The sequence below is a fragment of the Gallinula chloropus genome (assembly GCF_964237585.1).
Source record: "Gallinula chloropus genome assembly, chromosome: Z".
NCBI classification, from domain to species: Eukaryota; Metazoa; Chordata; class Aves; order Gruiformes; family Rallidae; genus Gallinula; species Gallinula chloropus.
The window spans coordinates 60,602,201-60,623,453 of NC_140089.1; the positions used below are offsets into that span (position 1 = coordinate 60,602,201).

At 44.0% G+C, this 21,253-nt stretch overlaps 1 protein-coding gene across 1 annotated transcript in view; it reads right to left on the bottom strand.

Annotated features, from left to right (window-relative positions):
* Positions 1–542: 542 nt before the first annotated feature.
* The window catches only part of KANK1 (KN motif and ankyrin repeat domains 1), a gene marked incomplete at its 5' end in the record, with an annotated part of 53,064 nt that continues 32,353 nt past the window's right edge, over positions 543–21,253 (bottom strand). The window contains 9 exons of the mRNA XM_084278649.1: positions 543–1,514; positions 2,147–2,245; positions 4,815–5,015; positions 5,504–5,646; positions 8,879–9,098; positions 12,382–12,469; positions 14,471–14,680; positions 15,922–16,030; positions 16,824–17,042. Of these exons, the coding sequence (XP_084134775.1) occupies positions 1,452–1,514; positions 2,147–2,245; positions 4,815–5,015; positions 5,504–5,646; positions 8,879–9,098; positions 12,382–12,469; positions 14,471–14,680; positions 15,922–16,030; positions 16,824–17,042 (1,352 nt within the window). The 3' untranslated portion in view covers positions 543–1,451. The remainder of the gene's footprint in view (positions 1,515–2,146; positions 2,246–4,814; positions 5,016–5,503; positions 5,647–8,878; positions 9,099–12,381; positions 12,470–14,470; positions 14,681–15,921; positions 16,031–16,823; positions 17,043–21,253) is intronic.

Sequence of the window (21,253 nt, forward strand, 5' to 3'; positions counted from 1 at the left end):
GTGGCCAAGCCTCACATCATCAGGTGGATGCTCATGTAGAGCACAGCTCAGCTCCCTGCTCCTCAGGAGAGCCTGCACCTGCTGTCTCTGACTGAGAGGAGGGGCATTTTTTACTACTTAAGGAGTTTTTTTTACAGCTGGTGCTGCTGCCATTTGCCATCAGTCTGGTGTCAGAGGGAAGACCTTATTTTCAGAGCAGTTTGGCAAGTTGGTGACAAACCTCTTTAACTAACAGGAAGGACTCAGGTGAGACAGCATTCACACAATATTGGATGCTAAGTGAAGACACAGAAAGACAGTTGACCAGAGGGCTGCAACAGTAATAAATGACTAACTGCAAGGTGTGGGTGTCCTTCACTGGGACTGCTACGTTAAGATATGTGTTGTGACCCCCTCTCCTGTCCCCATCCCTCCAACCAGCCGAAAGACTTCACGTGGCCTTTGCTTTGATGTACTTTGGCCTAATCTTTCATTTGCAGCATTTCTGGATGACGACAAATCACACATAAAAAAGGAAAGGAGTAAAACAGTATAATGAAATTTTATTCTGAAAATATGGCAAGAGTCTAAGGCACTTCAAACATTTCAATACACATGACTAAAGTGAATGTGACAAGGCAATAGCACTCCATAAATATGCACCAAGAACTACGCTCAATTCCACTCAAGGGGAAGATACAGCTGGTACCTCTAATTTTACTCTCCAATAAACATGTATGGAGCTTACAGACTGACACAGTTAATAAAAATATGGTAACAGGGCATGTAATTCTTCATGTAGTTTTTAATTATTAAGGATATAAAATGTTGAAAATACTGTGTTAACTTTATAGATACTAGCATCTTTTATGTAAAAAGTTATACATTATCCCCAATTAGCAACAACATATTTAGTGAACTTCAGACCTGACAAGAGGCTCTATCCCCAATACCTACCCATTCACCCACCAGCTCAAGATCCACGGAGCTGACTATATAAGCAACTGCAACTTCTGCATTTCAAAGTAATTAAAAACATCAAAGTCATGTTGGAATGAAATTTATGAAAGGTTACTGTGATAAAGTCTAGGCATAGTAAATATTAGTACGTTCTAGAATGATTTAAAACGAGCCACCAGGACACCACCTCATGGATTGCTTTAGAAGTCTGAGGCTGCACATAACATAGGAAAAGGTAATCTACAGTAAAGAAAAACAGGATTTATGCCAGAGTATGGAAAGACAACTGGGTGAGCAAAAGAACAGTTCTAGCTAAGGTTCTCAGCTGAGTGCTATTCAACTATAAGCTTGCTTCAAGTTTACAGTTTTCTATCTTTATCACTAGATCTATGCTTTCTCTTTGCTGGTGAGTTCAGGCACAAGACAATTACATTCAGTATCTGTCTCAGTAAAACAGTAACGTTTAGCAGCTTAAAGATGACATACAGATTTTTACAGATGTTCATGCACTACTACTCAAATGTGGCTCTGTGGGTGGGTCCTGGAGATGTCTTTCTGCTAAGCCTAGGAGTGCCCTAGAAAAGAGGAAAAAAACAATTAATCAAAGGGAAATTATTCCAGCCAGCTGAGTGAAACACAGCACTCACAAGCACTCTGTTCAATCTTTTGCCTTTAATTGCACATATTAATCTTTTCTTTTTTCCATTTTAAAAAGAACAGTGCCCATTGTTTAGACAATGAAACGTTTAGCAGCAGTTTATCAGGAGTGTGTCTGGGCTGGGAGAGCAGGTGGATAGATGCCAGAACACCTAGGACATATGTAACTCTAGAAACAGCTGTGTTTTGGTGACCAGGTCAGTAATTAGCATTACAATGATGCAACAGCACCTCTGCAGGCTAGCTGGAATCAGTGAACTATGCTGGTGAGCTCTCTAGGAGGAGGAGACTGAGGCATCCTACTGCCAAGTTTCAGCCTTCCTTTCAGTCACAGCCTGTTTTTAAAAATGTACATTCCACTTACCAGCATAAACATTGTCCCACAAGTAAACTTGAAATTTCGTGTGCTGTACTGCTGTACAGTTGCCGGTGTGTGTGTGTGTGTGTGTGTGTGTGTGTGTGTGTGTGTGTGTGTGTGTGTGTGTGTGCGGGTGCGTGTGTGTGTGTTGCAGCAAGTTAAAACATAGACTGTAGGAGACTGCGTACTAACCGGTGACTGGGTTTTGGAAAAGTTGACATGGGCGTAAAGGAGAACCGCTATGTCCTTATGTCCAGCTTCCAGGGCTATTGAAAGTGCTGTGCTGCCATCCTGAGATGGGAAAGGAAGAGAGAAGAGAGTTAGTGGTTGTGTGTGACAAATAGGTCTCTTGAAAGCCTCTATAGCCCACAGAGAAGGAAAGTTATGAAGTGGAAGCCCTATTGCTCAGACAGTTATGTTTAATTCAGAGTCTTGTTTAATTTCTTTTATTATAATTAAGTGACAATAAGCCTTGCACTGCTGTTTTATGAGGCAGTCCAATTGTCAGAGGCCTCATAATTTCTCTCAACAAGGAGTCTCGATTATTGCCAAGGAAGAACAAACAATGTTACACGTAGTACTGTGTAAGACCAGTCATTTCAGGAGATTGGGCTGTCTGAGAGAAACTACAGTGTCAGTGAAGAGTGGAAGAGAAGATAGGGAAGGGATAAATGCTAATCAAGTATCATTACAATTGCTGTGCTACAACTGTAATTGTTTTGTTATAGTGCCTATTAACCCTAAGAGCATTCATAATTCTAAATACTCCTTGATGGAAGCCTTAACTACAAACCAACCGACTTTCCTGGTCAAGTACCATCACCTCAGTTTCTTGGAAGATATTACTACTTTCAGAAACCATAGCTGTTGAGGCTTCTAAGAGCAACGAGTCCTTCTGAAAGGTAAGTTTATTGACCTGCTGTTTTCCCTTTAGAGCATGTTTGGTCCCTGAAGATGCAGATGTCAGTCAAACTGTGATATGAACCTCTGAGCTATCAGAGGAGCAGACTTGTATTAAGCCGTCACATCCCCAACTTTGCTTTTCTTGCCCCCTTCCCTTCCTGAAATTGGTGCATCACATGGCTAAAATCCCCTTGCTCTCCATTGGTGCTTAATTTACAAGGCAGGCACAAGCCTCGCAGTGGCTCACTGCTCCACTGCCTGGCTTTTGGCTCCTGTGTACAGAACTTTCCAGCAGAATGCCAGTATTTGAAATGTCCCTGCATTTGGATTGGCCCTTATCTTGGCTCTCTGAGTGGAGTACATCTTCCAGCCACTGCTGTAGCCCTGGTATCGAGAGGTGTGCACCAGTTTAGGGGAACCACAAAACCTTTTTCCAGCAGGGAAACAGACAGCATCAAGTGGAAAGTCTTCTTATGAGACTACAGGGAGCGATTATACATACATCTAATTGTCCTGAGCCAACAGGGAGCTATAAGAGCTGTTCACTACAGTGCAATATAATGCACAACAAATACTCCACAGTCAATGCCAGGAAAAGCCAAGTTCTTAGAGATACTGCATCACTGTCAGGGTGGCATGAATCTCAGTTTACATCAGTAAGTTTACATCAGAATGAATCTCAAGCCTACATCAGTGGTATGAAGCTCAGCTTACTGATCATGCTAACTGGAAAAGCATCAATGTCACGTTCAGAATAGCTCGGGGAATGCTAAAAGAAAATCTCATAATCCCACTGCACAGACAAATGCATCACAAAATGCATAAGCATCAGACAAGATGTTCTTGGGAAACTATCAATCTGCCTATGGGAACAGGTGCCGTATCCCCACAAAGACTTTAACTACTGACTTAGTGATTAATAATGCTAACGGCATCCAGGTTGCAGTAACCTAGATTGTCCCCAAAGTGTTTGTTACACTGAGGCCTTCTTACATTTTGCCCTCAGGTCAGGTGTTACACACTGCTGGCACTGTCAGGCGACTGAGTCTACAAACAGAAATGACCTCTCTGCCTCTCTGCAACAGCTTAAATGCTCCTTGATGGAAACCTTAACTACAAACCAAGGTTTGGTCAAGTACCATCACCTCAGTTTCTTGGAAGATATTACTACTCTCTGCAACCAACCTCCCGCTGCCCTCCAAAACCGTAAACCCAGGCTCCATTTCAGTGCTCAGTGGGTGAAAGGAATAGGAAGAATGGAAACGCACCCAAGAAATTATATGTTGGTGAGAACACAGTACTGGCGAGAAAGCAGCTAATTCAACATTTTCAAGCCTAAGAAGACTAGAAATCAAATTGTCTGCTGACAGCATAGGCTGCAACGGGCTTTGCAAACAAGAAATATACAAGCATCTCACGTGGCACTGAAGTCACAGCCTGGATCTGTTTATGGTCAGGACAATGTCACTTCATTGCTGAGACCAAACCTGTTACTCTCAAAAGTCATGGTGTAGATACCACGTGAACATCCCCAGAAAAGAACTGTAATGCCGATGTTAGCCATGGACACAGAAAAGCAAGGCTCTAAAGTCACAGACAAGGTCCTAACTGAAAATGGGAAGACTCCTGGGAAAGGGAGAAGGAATGTGAGATGGGAAGATGTTTTACCATGAGCTAGCTAATGCTTTTTATGTTCTGGCCACTGCACACCTACAGCTAACATAAAACTTGCTACTGGGTAGATCTGTTAGTAAAGCAAAAGATACTGGCCAAATAATCACGGCACTTGCTGCCACTAAGCAGAAGATTCATACATTTGGTACTTTGGCGCTGTAAGTCAGAGACTGATGTAAGTAGACTTCTGCAGCAGTCCACTGCAACAAAATAAACGGAATTAGAAAAACATTCCAGAGTCGAAAAGTTATCCAGTGAAGCACTATCTGGAAAGGCAACTCACATTGTCCTCCAGGGTGCCATTACAACCAGGCTGAGCCAGCAGAAGTTTGACAATCTCTACGTGTCCGTGTTCACTAGCACACATCAGAGCTGTGGAGCCCTCGTCGTCCTGGATGTTGACGTCTGCACCACAGGCCAGTAAAGCTTTAACCATGTCTATCCGCCCGTGACTCACAGCTAGCATCAGTGCGGTCTGGCCAGCCTGTGCGGAAAGAAGAGGAAAACCCAAATGGCTACACAGACAAGCATGCATGCTTCACTTTTTGGCACCAAGCTTCTTCTGGGGGAAGAAAGAAGATTATTATTTCATACAGCACTCTCAAGGCTCTGGTCACCATTATTTAAATACCTTTTATGTATAACATATCCCACATTCACACAGCTCTTTATTAAATTAATGGAACATATAGGACCTATTTTGGGACACCTGGTGCAGAATTTGTAAATGCCTGCCAACATTCAGTAATGGCACTTCCCTATTGTTTTCAGTCTTTGTTTTTTAGAAGGGATACAGACCTGTAGCTCAACTGTCCTTCCACAGTGAGCATGGAAGGACAGCAATCATCACACAAGCATCACAGACCGCAAAGGGTGAGAGTGAATGAGTGCAAAAGCTGAACCGATGGAGCAGGGATGGGAGCATGGAAGGAAAGATGAAGAGATAACGGGAGTGTGGACTGTTTTACTGACCTGGCTGGCTTTAGCATTCACGTCCCCACAGCTGAACAGTTCCTCCACTATCCTCATGTCCTTCTCCGCTTCCACAGCTGCAAGCGCAGCCAGCATGATGGGGGTATAGCCGGCCTTGTTCTGGTGATTTACATTACAGACATCTGCAAAGGGATGAGATAATTTCTTTGGAAAGCAGGAACCCAAAAAGCAGCAATTGTGCTAATGAATTGAATAAACTGTTAGCAGAGCAGCCTATAAAAAGAAAAGGCAGCAACTGCTCTCATAATGGAAGCAATTCAAGGGAAGTGGAGGAGAAAAAAAAATAACAGGAGTGCTCTTGAGCCCTAGAAAGAAAAGGATTCTCTTCTACAATACATGCAAAGAGCACAAAGGCATTTTATATGTCATCATTGTCGTGGTTTTACCCCGGCTGAGAGCCGAGATCCACACAGCTGCCTGCTCCTTAAAGGAAAAGAGCAGGGGAAGAGGGAAGAGGGGGGGAGGTGAGAGGGGAGGGAAGGGAAAAAGAAGGGGTAAATAACCCCAAAACCAAGAAACTAAGAGGCCTGTGGGTTGGGATAAGGATCGTTTACTAAGATAACAGAAAGATACAATATAACAATGCTAACAGGACTTTAGAGCAAAAATATATGAAGCTGTTGATACACAATGCAGTTTCTCACCAAACCCACAACTCAGGCCATGCTACCCAGAGCCGTCCCGGAACCCAAACGTCCCACAAAAACTGCGCGTCCCAGAGCTGCCCCTGTTCTTCCTCCCGTCAGCCCCCCGATATCCTGGGCAGGATGTAATTGGCATGGAATACTCTCTTTGGTCAGTTGGGTCACCTGTCCTGGCTTCGCCCCTCCTTTCTCATGAATAGAGAAGTATGAAGAGCTGAGAATGTCCTTGACTGTCTGACAGCAACTAAAATCATCAGGGTGTTATCAGCACGGCTTTCATTTTAACTCTCAAACACAGCATTCCATCCGCTGCTACAAATGAAGTTAAATCCATCCTGACCAAAAACAGGACAATCATTTAGGGCTTTGTGTGGGTTTTTGTGCTTTCATAAAAGCAAGCAGTCTGAAATTGACATGACTGTCAGGCCACGGGTCTGAACCCCAGGAATACCAATCAGGAGAGTTTTAAGTTCCTCTCCAGAGGGGATCCACACTGCTAAACAAAAGTGGCCCGGAGACACAGTCAGTGGAGAAGCTGTTTCTCCCCACCAGAAACATTTTCCTGTAATTGGTTTTATTTTAAAGATCTGCTAGTGTACTTTGACATGTTTTAGAACTACAGAGCAAAACCTTTCAATTAAAGACTGTTTCCAGTTCTACAGAGTAATTGATGGTGGACAAAAGTACTCTGGGAACAAATACAGTCAAGTCCTCTGACTAGTTCCAGCAGCTGACAAGAGTTCTCCTTTTTGTTCCAAGTCTAACCTCCGGTCTGTCTCTGTTCCTAAAATTCTGCAGAAATCCAGCAGGGCTTATTAGCTTAGCAGGCAGCAGGGCTTTCAGTGTGCTCACTGTATTGGAAAGCAAGGACTCAGACTTACATAAATGGCATCTCTAGACCCAGGGTTAAATCACACCACAGATATCTTAAGAAGCAAACATGTTTTAGGAAATTCTTCACAGTTATTGCCAAAGGTTTGTTTTTATTGGGTTTTTTTAAGTGACATGAACATTGCAGAAGCAATGTAAGAAAATGCATGCTTTTTTCATGTTCCATGTACCTGTGCTACCTGGTAACCAGTAGCTCAACTTTACTTTCAGAAATCACTTCTGGGAAGCCACTGCAGCCACAGAACATGCATTACTCTGCTAACACGCACCACTTCATGAGTCATGAATAATTATTGAAAGTGATGCTTTCCTACCCTAACTAGACTGCTTCAGCAGAGGTGTGTTTTCTGAGGTCACATCTCAGATCTTTTTCTGTATGTCTAATCAGTGAAGCTGTTTTCCTAACTGTCCTCCTGGTAATGCTGCATGGTGATACAGAGGAGTCTTGTCTCATCTGCTCTTCCCACCAAATGCACAGACATGAGAGTTAGGGACCAAGAATCTGTCTGTGATATAACCACACTGCGAAGCTGACTGTAGTCATCATTCAGACGTGGTCCAGAGGAAGACTTGTGAAACCTGAAGGAATTTGCCTGTTTGCAAATATTTTACATGTGCTGGCACACGCAGTGCTCTTCCACACACCTGGCACTAGTCACAGTTGTTGGATTTTACAGTTAAAACTCACTGTCTTCACAGGAATACTTCTGCTGCTGCACACTTCCTGAGTCCTGACTTCCAGCAACTGATGACCATGCTCATGCTACCCTGATAGACCCAGGGAAGCGAAGGGGCAGTTTCCTCCCACTGCTGTGCTGCAGAGCCAGCCTGCCACATTTCTCCTTGCTCCTGACATTCCCTGCATTCCCCTGCCCTGACTCACTCTTCCCAACAGGCTGCCTTCAAACAGCACCAGGGATTTCAAAGCACTCTCCTTCTTGCTGAGGAAGTCTTTGCAGTCACAGAAGTGGCTGGGTTATCAAAGCTGAGATTTGTATCTTTAATTCCGTGTTTATCTGATGTTACCCTTCTGGTTTTATAAACATTACTAGGCTTATACTCTAGCCATGTTGTTGGCCCAGTTAAAGTTTACAACCAACTGTGACAGGTTTTGTAACTCATCTACGGAAAGAAACTTCAGTCAGGGGGCACAACCAGGCTTAAACAAATCACATCCTGCCTGTGACCCACTCCAGTAAGTGACACCTTCTGCTGACTGCCTTCTAGCTTAGTGCATGTGGGCAGCTCTGGAGTCTCCCCTCTGCCACTACCCTCTCTGCGTGCCTGTGGCAAGGGGACTGAGAGAAGGAAGCAATAAAAGCAACTAAATGAAGTATTTGCACATTGATCATGGATCAGGGAAATGCTCATGCATGGCAGAATGCCATACTGCTCCAGTTTCTCAGGACAGCAGTCCAGACATGCCATGGTGGTGGCCAGAAAAAGTTCCTGTACTATTCTAGTGAGGTAAAGCTATACCACTTTGAGTGTTTAACTTTGATGTTTATACCTGAATGCATCTTTCTCCACCAGCGCTCTACCTTTTAGCTGTGCAGCCAAAGAGTCAGTGCCAAACACTGGTCAACTCTCTTTATAATTTACTCGAGTGTTTTTTGTAACTTCTTCAACAGCTGTTGCCATCATCTGCAAAGCTAGCAGCAGAACCATGGGTCCTACCCTAACCAAGCAAGCCACCACCTAGCTTAACAGTTAAAACAGCTGCTGAAGGAGGAGGCTCAAACTCAAGCTCTCCCTCATCAATGATGACACCCAAGAGAACTGCAAAAACAACAAAAAAAGTGCAAAGTCATCCACTTACTTGCATCCAGAAGAAGCTTTACAATTTCAAAGTTAGAATGTGAGACACTGTAATGCAGAGCTGTGTTCCCGTTTCCATCTGCCATGTTGATGATATGTCTGAGAACAGACGGAGAAATCTCTTCAAAAGCAGTTATGTAGTCTCCAACCATTTCAGGGACAGCAGACTTCTGACTTGAGACTCGAAACCACTCGTGCTGGATGGTATTTAAACAAAACCTCTGCCAAAACCAAAACAGAAAAATTTACATATGGGCAATCTATTTAAAGGATTTTCCATTCCACAAGCCAGTGATGCAGGAGGTCAGGCCTTTTTTAGTCAAATTTGGGAAGAAAGTAGTCAATGCACAAACAAGATGTACAGACTGAAGATTCCTCTCTAAGTTGTTCTTTAGAACACCAGTTGTTTACCCCATAATTTTCAGGAACAGTTGACCTCTCAGGGCACAGAATTTTAGGATGAGATTATGCCCAGAATTAATTTGTATCACATTAAAAAGAAGACTTTGAGTGACCATTTCCATTAAATACCTAACTGATGAACCCAAGACTAAGAGCAGTGAGAAAACAAACTTCTCAGGGACTTAACAGCATGCTAAATCAAAGTGGCCCAACACTGAGGCATGAATTATCACATGCACAAAGTATAGGAGAACTGGCTGGACAGGAGTTCTGCAGGGGAAGAGCTGGGCATTACAGATGGTCACAAGCTGAACCTGAGTCAACAACAACACACTGTAATGAAAAAGGCAAATACTGTTTTGGTGTGAGTAAAAAGACAGCATGTGATGCAGTCCCTTCTCTCCACTGAGCACTGTAATGGTGTCGTGGTTTAACCCCGGCTGAGAGCCGAGATCCACACAGCTGCCTGCTCCTTAAAGGAAAAGAGCAGGGGAAGAGGGAAGGGGGGGTGAGAGGCAAGGGAAGGGAAAAAGAAGGGGCAAATAACCCCAAAACCAAGAAAATAAAAGGCCCGTGGGTTGGGATAAGGATAGCTTACTAAGATAACAGAAAGATAAAATATAACAATGCTAACAGGACTTTGGAGCAAAAATATATGAAGCTGTTGATACACAATGCAGATTCTCACCAAACCCACAGCTCAGGCCGTGCCACCCAGAGCCATCCCAGAACCCGACCGTCACCCGAAAAAAAACCATGTCCTGGAGCCGCCCCCCTCTTCTTCCCATCAGCCCCCCGATATCCTGGGCAGGATGTAATTGGCATGGAATACTCTCTTTGGTCAGTTGGGTCACCTGTCCTGGCTTCGCCTCTCCTTTCTCATGAACAGAGAAGTATGAAGAGCTGAGAATGTCCTTGACTGTCTGACAGCAACTAAAACCATCAGGGTGTTATCAGCACTGCTTTCATTTTAACTCTCAAACACAGCATTCCATCCGCTGCTACAAATGAAGTTAACTCCATCCTGACCTAAACCAGGACAGATGGAAACAGCTGACTACTGTGTCTGGTCCAGTCACTGAGTGACATGAAAGATTTGGGCAAAATGGTTTCAGAGTTGGTTACTGAGAACGATTAGAAGCCAAGGAAGTAAGAGCTGTGGGAGAGCAGGCTGACATTTTCACAGTGCAGAAGGCTGCTGCTGTGAGTAAAGAATGAACCAGATCCTTCACCTGCAAGATGGATGTCTGTAGTAGTAAAGGATTTCAGAAGCAATGAGAAGATGTGGGTTAGACATTTCAGAATGAATTTTCCCCTGTGTATGGACTGAGGATGGAGGGATAGGAAGCTCTTAGGCCACAAAACTGACTGTTGGGAGCAATACAGGTAAAACACAGAGCTAGCTGTAAGCCAAGGGGGCTCCTGCAATCACTGCCAGTTCTGACTTTCTGAAACAATTTCTCTCATCTGGAAACATCACCATGTCTTTCTTCTCTTCTCATAAACCCCCACCTTCAAGGTGTGCAGTAAGTTCAAGGACAGTTTTGCAGAGCAGAGACCCAACATGCTTCTCTAGCCTCTAGGGAAAACACACAAGACATGTACCAACAGCACTAGAGGGGGCCGAGAGCTGGTAGAGGGAGAATATTCAGTACTACATATATATCTGTACTATATAAGTATGTATACATAATATTCTACACCAGTACTACTATAATAAACACTTACACGGTCCAACCATTTGAGTTAAGAGACAACGTGTATTGTGAACATACAGAGTTGAAACACAAAAGTGGTCATAAAGTGACATAGTATTTTTTTCTTAATTTATTTTAGGCACTACTGAGTGCAAAATACCACGAAGAAATTATTTTTACAGTCAAAGTATCGCATGAATTATTGAGTAAATGGTACGCCTTTTTTCATTCAAGTAATCAATCACATCCCAAAAGGAGCAGCCTGCAGCTCCTTCTAGTGTAAACAGCAGCTATAAGAGCTGAGTATGTTGGAAGAGGTTGGGACAAGTCATTCGTATCCCTAGCTGTACTGAAGTTTACCCTTTTTGGACAAGACTTCCTTATCAGCAGAGAACAAGAGCTGATTACTCTGTAGTTTCCAGCTATGAAGCACCACTTGTGCTGGCAAACTGTTTAAGCACAAGAAACAAACACGTAAATTCAAATTATACTTCCAAGGCAGAGGTTACCACCTGGTTATGCCATTTTTGACACTTGCAACTCTGACTGGGCCTGAAGCATTTGTTGTTTAAATGCCTAAACTACTCCTGAAGGACTGATGCAGCATTAAAAACTACCCATCATAACTGCATTAAAACAACCTTTCAAAATATTCCCTTGCCCAGACATGTCAGATATGGACACAGACAGTATTTGTGTCTTATGGACAGTATTATTTTGTTTAAGAAGCTGCAGATGCTCTGCCATAGAGGAGACTGGCACTGGGTTCTTGCCTTTTACATCACCACACAGCTATAACAAATGGAAAATTCAATTTCATAGCTCTACACAGTATTCCCTTGCTTTCAGACTGCCGTCACAAAGTGGCACAGAGAATTCATATATGGACCAAATACAACCTTATTTCTTGAGACCTAGTACTAACGATTCCCTGCTACACTGATAAAAGCTACCAGCACAGTAAGTGGGACAGAAACAGTATCTCTGTGCTCAGAAGGCAGAGCATGTGCAGTTTCAGAATAGACTGGGCTTTTGTCATGGGAAGCAACAGGCTCCTCACTCCGTGCAGCCTCCTAATGAGAGGCCTGAGAGCCACCCACAGCAGTGCTAAAGCTAGGCTTACAAAAATAACAAGGGAACGCACGGATGTGGTGAAACTGCGCTTTCATGTTACTATTTTTATGTGCATGCCTCGGGATGGCAACACCCCAGCATACAAAGCACATTCCCTAGACAAAAATCTCCTGATAGAAAAAGCACTTTGAGACTCTCAAAGAAAGATGAAATCTTTTCTGCCTAGCTCCTGTGGTGCCGGTCCTATAAAACCAGAAGTTACCCCTCTTTTACAGAAAGCTTTAAGCTTTCCTGTGGCTGCTCAGAGAGAATTCTGCCCTGCACTGCTTACCACATCTTTGTTGGTCAGTGCCTTGGGGTCGTCAATGTTGTTTCTCAGCAGGTGACAGGCAGAAAGCATCTTTTCACTTAGTTCGTATCTGAAGGAGACAGCAGAACACATGGCATGTTTCAATTTTCTGTTGGCATTTCAGTGTAGAAACATTTACCTTAAAGTTGTGTGGGAACGAGTGCTTGCAGGCAAGTCGTAGGCTGCTGCAACGCAGAAGCTGCTCTGGCAGTACTGCTGCACAGGGACTCCCTCCACAGCGAGCGGAGCTGCTGGCTGGGCTGCGGACATCCACAAGGTGGAAAACCATGTTTCCCAGATGTAGGTGGGAGGAGCAGTGGGAATGGAAAGCAGGTGACTCATCACTTCTGTGCTTTACGCTTGGCAGTCCTTCTAGTAGACATTCTCATTCTGCTGTAGGACTGCAAAGCCTGTATGATACAATCTGTGCTTTGACTACTTGATTAACAAGAGGAAATGCCAATAGTTGTGCCAGAAATGGAATTAACTGGTGGGAAAGGGCCTCCCTGCCAGCTCCCATTCACTGGTGTCAGTCTTTTTCATCCCATCCATTCTGGAAAGCTATTCTCTTTGTCCAGTGCCCCTTCATGTTTTCATGTCTATCCCCTTTCCATCACAAACTTCAAACCGCAGGGAACAAGACACATGCCCCTGCCACATGGCATGCCAGGCTGTGGCCAATCATCTCTGCCTACGACCTGCAACAGAGGATAATGGCAATTCTTCTGGAAAACTCTCCCAAAAAGGGGAGAGGCTAACACACTCATGTGTGTAAGGGAGGCATTTTACCCTCCCTGGGTTACAAGTCAGATGCTGGTGCTTCCACAGCAATGATATGCTTCAACATTGAATGGACCATGGTCAGTCCTGGGTGGCCATTCCTCTTCCTCTCTGAAGGGCACTGCCAAGGCAGCCAGCTTGCAAAGAACGCGGTCCTCAATTACAGGTGGCTATCTAGGTTATCCTGCCACCTCTTTTCACCATCACCTTCTGGTAGGAGGCTCCTCTGAGAAACTGCTCATCTTTTTGTGCAACCTGTAAAATAACAGGCTACAGTAGCTGCGTAAAGCAAGCTCAGGGCACTTTAAAACTCACAGCTCCAAGGCCTATGAACAGACCTTAATTCTGAACTTCTCTTTTATTTAGTACTTGGTAATTACAGATAAGTTGGGTGCTAAGCTGTTACCTTCACTCAAACATGACAGTAGTTTTGTCTTAGCTCTTTTACTGTTTTTATTCCACTTATGTAGTATTTCAAGCTAGCACCCTTGTAAACATCTGTCAAACCCGGTATCTATAAAATATCCCTTCATGATCTATGTTTATACTTCCTTCTGTCCACTCACTAATGAAGTATCAGTAAAAACTCACCACACTGCTGCTTTCCATGTCTGAAAAGTAAATTAGACACGAAATGCCAACCAAGCACAGGACAGTGCCCTTAAAGTATATGATACTATGTAGTCCATGTGAAATGTATGATCTCAGGGTTGGAAAACCTCCTTCCTGCTGTACCCCATCATCTTCCCAAGCAGTACCAGCCATGGTTGATAAGCTGCGGAAGATGCAAATGGAAGATATGCTCCCAACAGGCTGCTGACCTGGTGTGCATGGGCCAAGACTCGTTTGATTGCTTGCTTACTGTTTTACAGGCCGGGCTGTTAATAAGGCATTGCCTTCTTCCAAATTAATGTTGCTTGTGAGCCTCTGCTGGTGGGAAACCACCTGGGTCTCACTATAAATGGCCCATTTAAAGCAACCGGGATCAGACACTGGAAAGGACGTCCTGTGAGACCTTCTACCCACTCACGCACAGTCATTTTGCCACCAAATCACTTCTGGTTCCCCACTTGAGGGGGAGGGAAGTGGGCAAGGATCACAGAACGGCTTGGGTTGGATGGGACCTCAAAGACCATCTAGTTGCAACCCCCCTGCCATGGGTAGGGACACCCTCCGTTAGCCCAGATGGGGGTGGACACCTTCTCCACCAGCACAGGCACAGCCCACCTCTCGCTGATATGAGGTGGTGGTAATCACCTCAGAGGTGTTCAGGACAGGGCAAGCGGCCTACCTCTCTCTGATTTCCACCTCCTCAGCCTCACACTCCTGCGGGGGGCTGTCTGTCTCTGGCTCGACAGTGCAGACCTCCGAGGCATGGGGCACAGGCTGCTCCTCCTCTGTGTGCTGGCCGCAGGGGTACTCGTGGCCCTCGCACTCTTCCTCTGAATCCGAGGAGGAGCTCTCCTCAGAGCTGGAGTCATCGCTGGATGTCGTCTCATACCTGGGTGGGGGGAACAGGCAGGGGCAAGGGTGCTTGCTCAGCGCCATTCAGCACCAGTCAGTACCTACCTGGGCTGGTGCAAGTTGCAAGTTGCAAAATGTCTTGCAAAGGCTTAGTTGTCTACTACATTGCTACTCAATGAATTGAGCATCACTGCCAAGTGAGACGGTGGTTATTATGGGCAAGAAGAACAACCTTTTTTAAGCAGAGGTCTTAACACACTGTCAGACCTCACTTAGCCCCCAGAATGAAATTATTTTGTTCAGAGTAAATCATGTTGTTGCCTTAGTAGGAGATAAAAGTGTGGAAGCTAACAAACCTATCTAAGGTAGGCAGATATAAGCTGGGAAGCTAACAAATCTATCTAAAGGCAACAGCCACAACGTTAACATTTTTTCTTGTGACAATCCAAAACATTTTAATATTTTATGTGAAATATTAGTGACGTTGACAATTCTAGTGAGCTGTCCCATCTTACAAAATTCAACAGATGCTGAATCAATGTACTAAGCCTATTCTTCCAATGTACAGCAGTGATTCATGAGTGATAACATTCCCCTGCTATAAATAATATTTCCAGCTCATATTAATGAAATGCAGTAATTGAGGTATTTAAGGTACATACTGCACAAGGTACTCAAAGAAAAACTAAGTGTAAAGAAAAACTAATCTGAGGAAAGGGCTAGGAAAGCTATATAAAGACAACGCGTTGAAATAATTTTAAAGTTCTTTGCAACATTCTGCAAGGCTAAATAATTTTTTAAAAGAATATAATTTTCTGTACTGCTTTCTGTATTTGTGTAGAAAAATTCCTGTATTAATATAATACAAAGCCAGAAAAGTTAATTCCCAGGTAATGCCATCTCTTGCTATATTGTTCACTAGCACAATGCTGTGCTTGTCAGTTGTCAAAGACATACTGAAGTCTTCTGTACTAAAATATTGTCTGAGAAACCTTCTCATGGTTCTGAGTTTGTTTCATTTCCCGTGTTAAATCTGGCTGTAATCTAAATCCACAGGTCCTTGAGCCTGTTGCCACCTACGACATGCAAGCACAAAGCGTTCACAGAGCATTAAGATGAGCTAACCTGTTTCATTTTTCCCTCCCAATCCTTAAACTCAGCGAATGCACCTCAGCCTGAAGGACAAGCAAAAGCTATGCACAAGCTCCTGCATTCCTCCTTTCCTCCCACTGTGAAAGTGCTACAACTGACAGATCTTTTTGGAGACAGGTCTCTTACCCGCCATTAATGCCGACAAACTGCAGGTTCTTCTTGGTGTTGCCCAAGTCCTTTTTCCCGTCCCTTTTCTTCATGATAGATTTGGGTGTGTTTTCATTGTTAGTACATACTGTTGAAAAGTGAGACAAAGCACATGTATCAGTACAAATCTGCAGCTAGCTTTGACTGCAGCAGCGTTAAGACAACTTCTCCACACAGCTTTTTGTTTAATTTACCAACTGCAGCTGTGCTTTCTAATCTTTTTGTACATACGGTCATGGTGTGAGATACATATTGGAAATACAGAACAGTTCCAAACAGCTGTTCCAAAAGCCAACTCTGGAAACAGAAAACTAGTTTAGCCTAACTTCCCCATCTTGAGAAAACTTTAAGAATCCTGTTTTCCTTCTTTGCTACTTGTAAAAGACTTCCAACATTGAAACAGGTTACTCTGCTCTGTAAAGGAAATCTCAGTTCTTGGTGTTGGATGACAGCAGCTCATTGCCAGAACTAATGCACTAGTACAGACCTCATATTTAGTAACAACCTATTCAACGGGGATGGGGCGGGAGGGGAGTTCAATCAAGGCTGGTCTTCCTTGTATTCACTGAAACAACTTCTGAGCCCATATCTAAGCATAGGACAGGTAAAACATTCATACAATTTTAAGTTTAAAAAAAGCCAACAAAATAACCCTTCCTTCTCAGTATATTTTTCTTACAAAGATACTACAAGGCATTTTACTGATGCACTACAATCTGACAGTTAACAACTAACTACTATCTGCAGACACAGGGTCTCACACTGTGACTTTCCCCATACTCTTTTCCTGCTTTCACAGTTTTGAGAACCCTGAACACCTTCAACTGTATTTCATACTCAGACTCCCATCAGCACAAAGGTGAACGTAAGCCAGTTATTACCATAGAGGCCAGAGGCAAGCTGGTCATCTGTCAGGTTAATTGGAGTGAGAGTTTTGTCCTGAGAAGAAAAGGACTTCCTTCCCTGAACAGCTTCCACCAGAGGAGTCTTCCTCTCCTCCTGAGCAGGCACAATGTCCTGCTCCAATTTCAGTGTTCGCAAATTTGAGGTTAAGTGGGTATTTGCAAGTTGGCCATGAGGGATGTACTCCAAAGTAGTACCTGCCAGAGAAGACAGTAGGCATCATGGAGGAGTCAGACCAAAACATTTCAGTCAATGCTGTGATCAACAGGGAACAAAAAAAGAAAAAAAAGTTGCAACAGTTGTGTTCTCTAATACTATTTTCTGAGTGAGAACCCCATAGGAAAAGGGTGTGATTACTTTCAGAAAGCTAAAAAAACCCCACACCCCAGAACCCCCAGTTTTACTTTAAAAAAAAAAAAAGATATATGCTTAAAAATTGATGAAAAGAGTGCTCCTTCCTTCTCCTTCTCTTTCAGTACACCTAGTGACCCCAGCTCCTGACACCCTGGCTCTGGGTGGACTTGCTGAGCTGCTCCTCACTGACATGCCTGGAGAGCACGTTCTTAAATATAAGATACAGCACTTTCCATGAAAGCAGTAACTTTTTAGGAAACTTTACTTTTTGCCAGCCTTCTACTAATTCTGAAAGTTACATACTTCACCCAGTTACTGAAACAGCAGCAATAAACTAATAAACTCCCACCCACTGCTTTTTTTTTTTTTGGGCCCCCTTCATCAACATTCCCCCCCCCACCCCCCGCCTTATTTTGGACAGGTTTGCACTCAGCTAGTAGTTGTGTTTAAATCAATTTCCAAATGCTTGGGTTATACTTCCCCCCCCCCACCCCCGGCCCCCCAACACCATTTGCTAGCATCCACTATTTTTTTCCCTTTGTTTAAAAGGCAGTGCTAATTGTGCACAGACTTCTACCCATTCCCCTGGAGGTCCTCCAGCTGTGCTTTTACAACTGCTCTACAAAGCTGCACAAATGCTTTTGTTTATCCAACTCGCTGGTTTTGAGGGGTTTTTTTACACACACGTTATTCCTTAAGTAATCTTGACAGCATTTCAAGGATAGAAAAGATAATGTTTCACTTACTTTCACTTCTTTCATTCAAAGCTTGCTTCAATCACTGCCCCTACAGTTTCTTCCTATTGTATTTATCAAGAATTAAGGTACATCCTCCTCTTTCAAATAGATGAGCAACACTGCATGGGATACTAACATATTGTGGCAACGTAAATTCCAAACACTACTATCTTTACTGCTTTTACTGGACTGCCTTTCCCACTTCTGCTTCACATGAGTATTTTATTCCCCTATAACAGGACGTAAAAAAAGCTGATTTTTCCATATGTCACTTCCTCCTCTTTGCTCCCATTCCCACCCGAGCCTCACCCCTGATGCATTCCCAGGGCACCTTCTCCAGCAATGACACCTACTGCCTACTTCCACCATTAATTATGGCTTCTCCAAGCTATAGGGTGAAGCAGCCTGCAGGAAAAGGCACACAGCAGGGTATCAGCAGACAGGTCACCACAGGCATAGCCAAAAAGCATCTACCCTCTCAGGGAAGTGGGAACTGAAGACGGCAACCATCCCAGTAGCCCTGCACAGGAGCAACCCCTCTAGAGACACATGTGTGCATGTGCTTGGGACAAAATGGGCACTCATGGAAATCAGTAGGGAAATCCTGCCCTCATTACCCGTCCTCTCCTTGCTTTGCAGCAGCGACTGACTTTGGTCAGGTCTCTTCCTGACAGCAAGCGCCATCCCTCATCCACCAGCTGAGGAGAAAAGGGCTGCCAAAGTTATGGAGTGCCAAGCCAAAAATAATGATTTTTAAAATCCCTTAGCTGACAAACAAGGAAACCGCCTCTCTCTCTGCTTGTTTGAAGCGGTGACAGCTACAATTAGAGAGCACTGAACAGAGTAACCGCTTCCAGCTGTAGCTGCTGGTGGCTGCCTGGGCTGGTTTAACCACATCACCCCTTCTGCTCAAGCCTTGACACAAAGGACACAAGGAGGGAGTGGAGGAAACCTGCTCTGAAGCAGCAGATATGCAAAGCCTCTGAAGCTGCTCATGTTTACTGTCAGGTCAAGCCTCTCTGTCCTCTGCCAGGCTTCACAGACCCCCTCTGAAGGCAGCTGTGACAACCACAGTGTTTTCCAGGGGCATGGGTGGGTTTGTGTGTGCTGGAGCTGAGGGCAGGGGTCCTGATGGGACAGAGGGCACCTTGATGTGGCCTGTCACCCCCCTCAGCAATGCTCAACCTCCCAAAGCTGGAGTCTTAACGTCTGTCCTGGGACAAGGCTGGTGAGAGAGCTGTAGGGTCAGATGGGAAGCCAAGGAGAGGGGAAGCAGCACTTTTCTCCCTGACCTTACAGCCTCTCCCTTAGAGAAACCTGCCACCAATACAACAACATCTCAGTAGGTTGCCTCTACTAGTTCATCCTTCAATGGCTGAGAAGCACCACACAGGTTTTAGGATGTGGGCCATATTTGTCCATGCTGTCCAATGAAGGTGTTGAGCACTTGGCAAAAGAGGATGGCTTGAGAACAGGCACACAGCAGATAAGTGCACATTAGGCAAATTCCTGAGTGCACTTACTCCCTCAACACAGCTGTTACATTTCTACACTTGCTGTGTCAACTGTACCCAGGGTCCAAGGAAACACAGCTTTGGGCCCAGCACAGGATTAGTGCTGCAACCACTGCTTAGCATTTAACACCAGCTCTCGGGCCTTCATGCTTACAAGACGGACAACAGAAAGATGACTGGAGAGCAGCAGCCTAGTGCAAATCACTTGGAAAAATGGATGAAGGAAGCAACAGTGCTACCCAACACTATGCTCAATGATTTAACACATTCATCAATTGCTGCCCAAACCAAAAAGCTGAATGAGCCAAGTTCTCTTCTTCCCTCAGCCAGGCTGCAGGGTCACTGTCAGGGCCAGAAGCACCGCACGCTTCTCAAGGGTGGAAGCAAAGCCATGGCTGATGATCTCCACACAGACCTTAAAACAGACTTTTCATCTTGCCTCACGCAGATGTCAAGTGTGCTTGTTCACCGTCCTTCCCACTGACACCAGGTTGTGATGCACAATACTGATGGTAAATCAGCCAACAGGTTCAACGCTTGGCCAGCCACTGCCTCCAGGCAGAGGGACTCAGGTAGATTCACCCTGCTAATTTCTGCTAGCTTACTGTGGGCAAGTAATGCAAACTTGATCTAAGTTTCTAAGGACCGGTATAACGTAACTAACCTCAGTGTGGAGCTGACAGGAATTCCTACATGTATTTTGCAATACAGCAGGGAATCCTGGAGAAGTTCATGAGTAATTTAGAAGCAGAAGTATGCTAAGATGAAACAAAAAACTTAAGAGACTTCACGTGTTCATGATCCCTTATGCAAAAAGCTACTCTCACCAATTTCAGAGGGAAACAAGTGACTGAAGCATCTTCAGTGGTTTAGCCCCAGTGGCTGGAGGGAATGAGAGCAGCTGGTTTTAATTCTTCAGAAGGAACTTCCCCTCCTACATCACTTGTGTTCCTTGTGAAAATCTCACCACTTCAGACCAGTGTGACAGCAAAACTACTATATGTCAGCATCAGATCACCCATGCCATTTCTGGCACCTATAAAACCAGATTTCATTATTAACATGCTATTTCCCTTTTTAACTGCTGCCTTCCCTCCCATTTGTGAGGGTGTAAGCAGTCATGTAGTAAGTTGGATTCAGTGAACATCTTGGGAGAGTTTTAAACAGCATTTTTTCCCCTGAATGTGCGCTGAACTCATGGTAACCTAAGTGCTGCCTTTACCTGCTTTTGAAAAATTCCATTTAGTCTGACAGAAGCAAACCTAAGTATCACTATAAAAAAGATTTAGCTTGAAAATAGTTTTATACCACTGAAAATCAAGAGAAGTGCAAACAAGTCCAGGGGAATTAAATACCATTTGGAAGAAAAGCTAGCTGCCTGGCTGCAACATCACAGGGTTCTAGCTAAAAAAAAAAGGGCAAGAGATTGTTGCCTATGTGGTAGCTGCACAGAGATTTTTATTTTTAACCTGTTGATCAGTGCAAGCACTTATTTGCACAGTATGTTTATAACAGCCACTAATACAACTTACGCACTCCCTACTGAAGACAGTGCATAAATGTTTTCTGGAGCATATACAGCAAAATATTTATTTTTCACACTGCATGATTTCTTTACAGTAGTAATAAGTTCCCTATGAAATTACTATAACTGGAGAACACAAAGTCTTCTCCAGTGGTGTTAAACCTTATTAAGTTGCTTCATGCTTAAAAAGTTATTTTTAAAAATATAAATATTTTTATTACTCTTTCCATTTGGTCTATGCATCAGAGCTGTTGAAGAAAAAAACCAATTCTACCAAG